This window comes from Poromitra crassiceps, assembly GCF_964638095.1.
Source record: "Poromitra crassiceps genome assembly, chromosome: 7".
NCBI lineage: Eukaryota > Metazoa > Chordata > Actinopteri > Beryciformes > Melamphaidae > Poromitra > Poromitra crassiceps.
This window is the reverse complement of record NC_139628.1, coordinates 25,693,149-25,695,648: the sequence shown is the minus strand read 5'-3', so window position 1 is coordinate 25,695,648 and position 2,500 is coordinate 25,693,149. Positions and strand designations below refer to the sequence as shown.

Below are 2,500 nucleotides of genomic sequence, written 5' to 3'. Positions count from 1 at the left end.
GAGAAAGCATACAGATGATGCAGTGATTGATGTTTGCTTGTCCACTCTCTGTCTCTCTCTCTACCTCCGTCTTTCTCCCATTCTGTCTCTATGTCTCTCTCTCTCGTTTTCTCTCTCTCTGTTAATCACTCTCCATTTTACATTTGACATTTGACGTTCTCTTATCCACAGTGACTCTATTTCTACCAGTCTCTATCTTAGTTTCTCTTATCTACTCTGATGCTTTATTGGTGTTTCTGCCAAAAACAACAACATTGGCTGCAAACTGCTGTCTCATACTTACAGATCTATTTCTGCCCTGTCCCTTCTCCCTTTGTTACAGGCTGTACTGACAAAGTGCACTGATACCATGATTTGGGAAACAGCAGTACTGTAGGTGACAGTAGGACTATCTGTCTCTATTGTGTTAGTGTGGAGAGTTGCTGCACGTCCATTTTTGGAGAAGAGAGTCGAAGCTGTGTGGAAGTTTGGCAAAAACAATATGAAGATTAAAAGAGAAAACATAGAGACAGTCGGCGTGTGTGGGAACGCCCACAAAATGTTATACGGCTGGCGCGCGAGTGGGGTAAAACCGCCGATATACTGTATCTCAATGGGCTTACTCACCAAAGGATGGTGCTGCGGCTCTAAACAGGTTTGGGGATTCTAGAGCAGACAGTGGTTGAATCCCTGATCGTGTCTTCCTGGACTGGGCTAGCAGCTAAATTCTAACTTTGCTGAATGGATAGAACGGGGGATTTACCCCACCCTGACCACGCCCCCAGCCAGGCTGAGCCATGCTACCCCAGCGTCTATGACGAGACATCGCCTCAACCTATAGTAACTTCCCAAATATCCAAGCTGTTAAGGAGCGAAGAAAATGTTGTTTGTAGCTTCAACATCATTCATTCATTCATTCATTCATTCATTCATTCATTCATTCCTTTATTTTATAACAAGTTTATAACAAAATTCTTCAAACTCATCAAAGGCTCAGTTATGATGTTTTTACATAGCAACATAGCAACATAATAATTGGGGTCAGGCAGTAAAAAGGTTTCTAACAAAAAGGTAGCTATAGCAACTGTAGCAAAATGTAGCAAACATATTACGAGCAAAGCTGCAGCTAGCAAACAGTTTGCAAACATGTAGCAAAAATATTACTAGTATAGTAAAAAATGTAGATTGCAAAAATCCTGCTAACAAAAATGTAGCAAAAATATATTATTAGTTAAAGCTAGTAAAACTGTTGCTAGAGAACAAGTTGCCACCTGCAATTAATCGGTCAATATTTCCAAAAGAGATGATCCAGTCATCAGAAACACAATTAATTTTGTCTCGAATATCTTTAAGGTGATTCAGAACTTCACTATCACCATAGGAAGGGTGCTGCAATTTATTTACCCCCAGATTGGGCTTTGGCTTTCAGGCGATACTATAACTGACAAATACCTGCTTCTCCTGTCCAATAAGCGATAATACTGTCATTTCACATTTTTGTATTTAAAAAAGGAAGTAGTTTATGCACACCTGAGTCTAAATTACTATGGCTTTTGTTGTGTTTTTTTTCTGCAGACTAAGCCATAGGCTTTTGGTTCTATGAAAGCCTTTATTTTTTGTATTGAGTGATACACTCTACTAACACACTCATATCATATTATATCAGAAGTGTTCCTTGTTTTGTGTTCACAATATGTCAGTTAGATTTGGTTAGGTCAGAGCTAGGGTTGTCCCAATACCACTTTTTTGCTGACCAAGTACGAGTACGAGTACTGACATCTGGGTACTTGCCGATACCGAATACCGATACCGAGTATTTAATTCGTGGTCAACAATGTGTTTTTGTTACACCGTATGGTTAATTAAAAGATAACTTTTCAAGATTATGGGTTTTAGTGATTTTCTTTAGTATATATTATCTGCAGAAGTAGGCTACCTAGTTTTCGCAAGACCACAGAAATTTTGCATAATGGGTATGACCTATACTTGATAGTCTCTTCTCTTGATGCCTTATGAAACAAAAGTTTCCCATTAAATAAGGAAATAAGGTTTCCAATTAAATAAAGAAGAATGCTATGAATCAACCTTTAAACCACATAGCTGTGCATCTCCTTTGTATTTGTTCTGCTGGTCTATTTTCATTAAAATAGAGGTTCCTCGTGTTTTTATGTTCATTATGTTGGGTCTCGTAGTTAGATTACTACTTTAATGTTTATTGTAAAAACAAACTTTATTGTGCTTTTATTTTGAAGGCAAAACCGAAATGAAATTGTGACAATTGTTGCTAAATTTGCATTAACGTCACGTTCCACTTTAACCTTACATTCCACTTTTAAAACGTTAAACGTTAAGGCAGTATGGATTACGGGACACGTAGCACGTATTACAACGATCTGGTAAGCCTTTGCTTGTTCCACAGCACTGTGTTGTCTGCTAGAAGAGCAACTAATGTTAACCTGTAAGTTGAACAGAAAGTGTTTTAGCTTGTTGCAGGCTACGCGGCTAACTGCAGAGCTAATCA

At 38.3% G+C, this 2,500-nt stretch overlaps 1 protein-coding gene across 1 annotated transcript in view; it reads left to right on the top strand.

Annotated features, from left to right (window-relative positions):
- LOC310779494 (dachshund homolog 2-like) overlaps positions 1-332 on the top strand; it is a gene marked incomplete at its 3' end in the record, with an annotated part of 16,379 nt that extends 16,047 nt beyond the window's left edge. The window contains exon 3 of the mRNA XM_083640027.1: positions 323-332. Coding sequence (XP_083496153.1) covers positions 323-332 — 10 coding nt within the window. The remainder of the gene's footprint in view (positions 1-322) is intronic.
- Between the last annotated feature and the right edge of the window lie 2,168 nt (positions 333-2,500).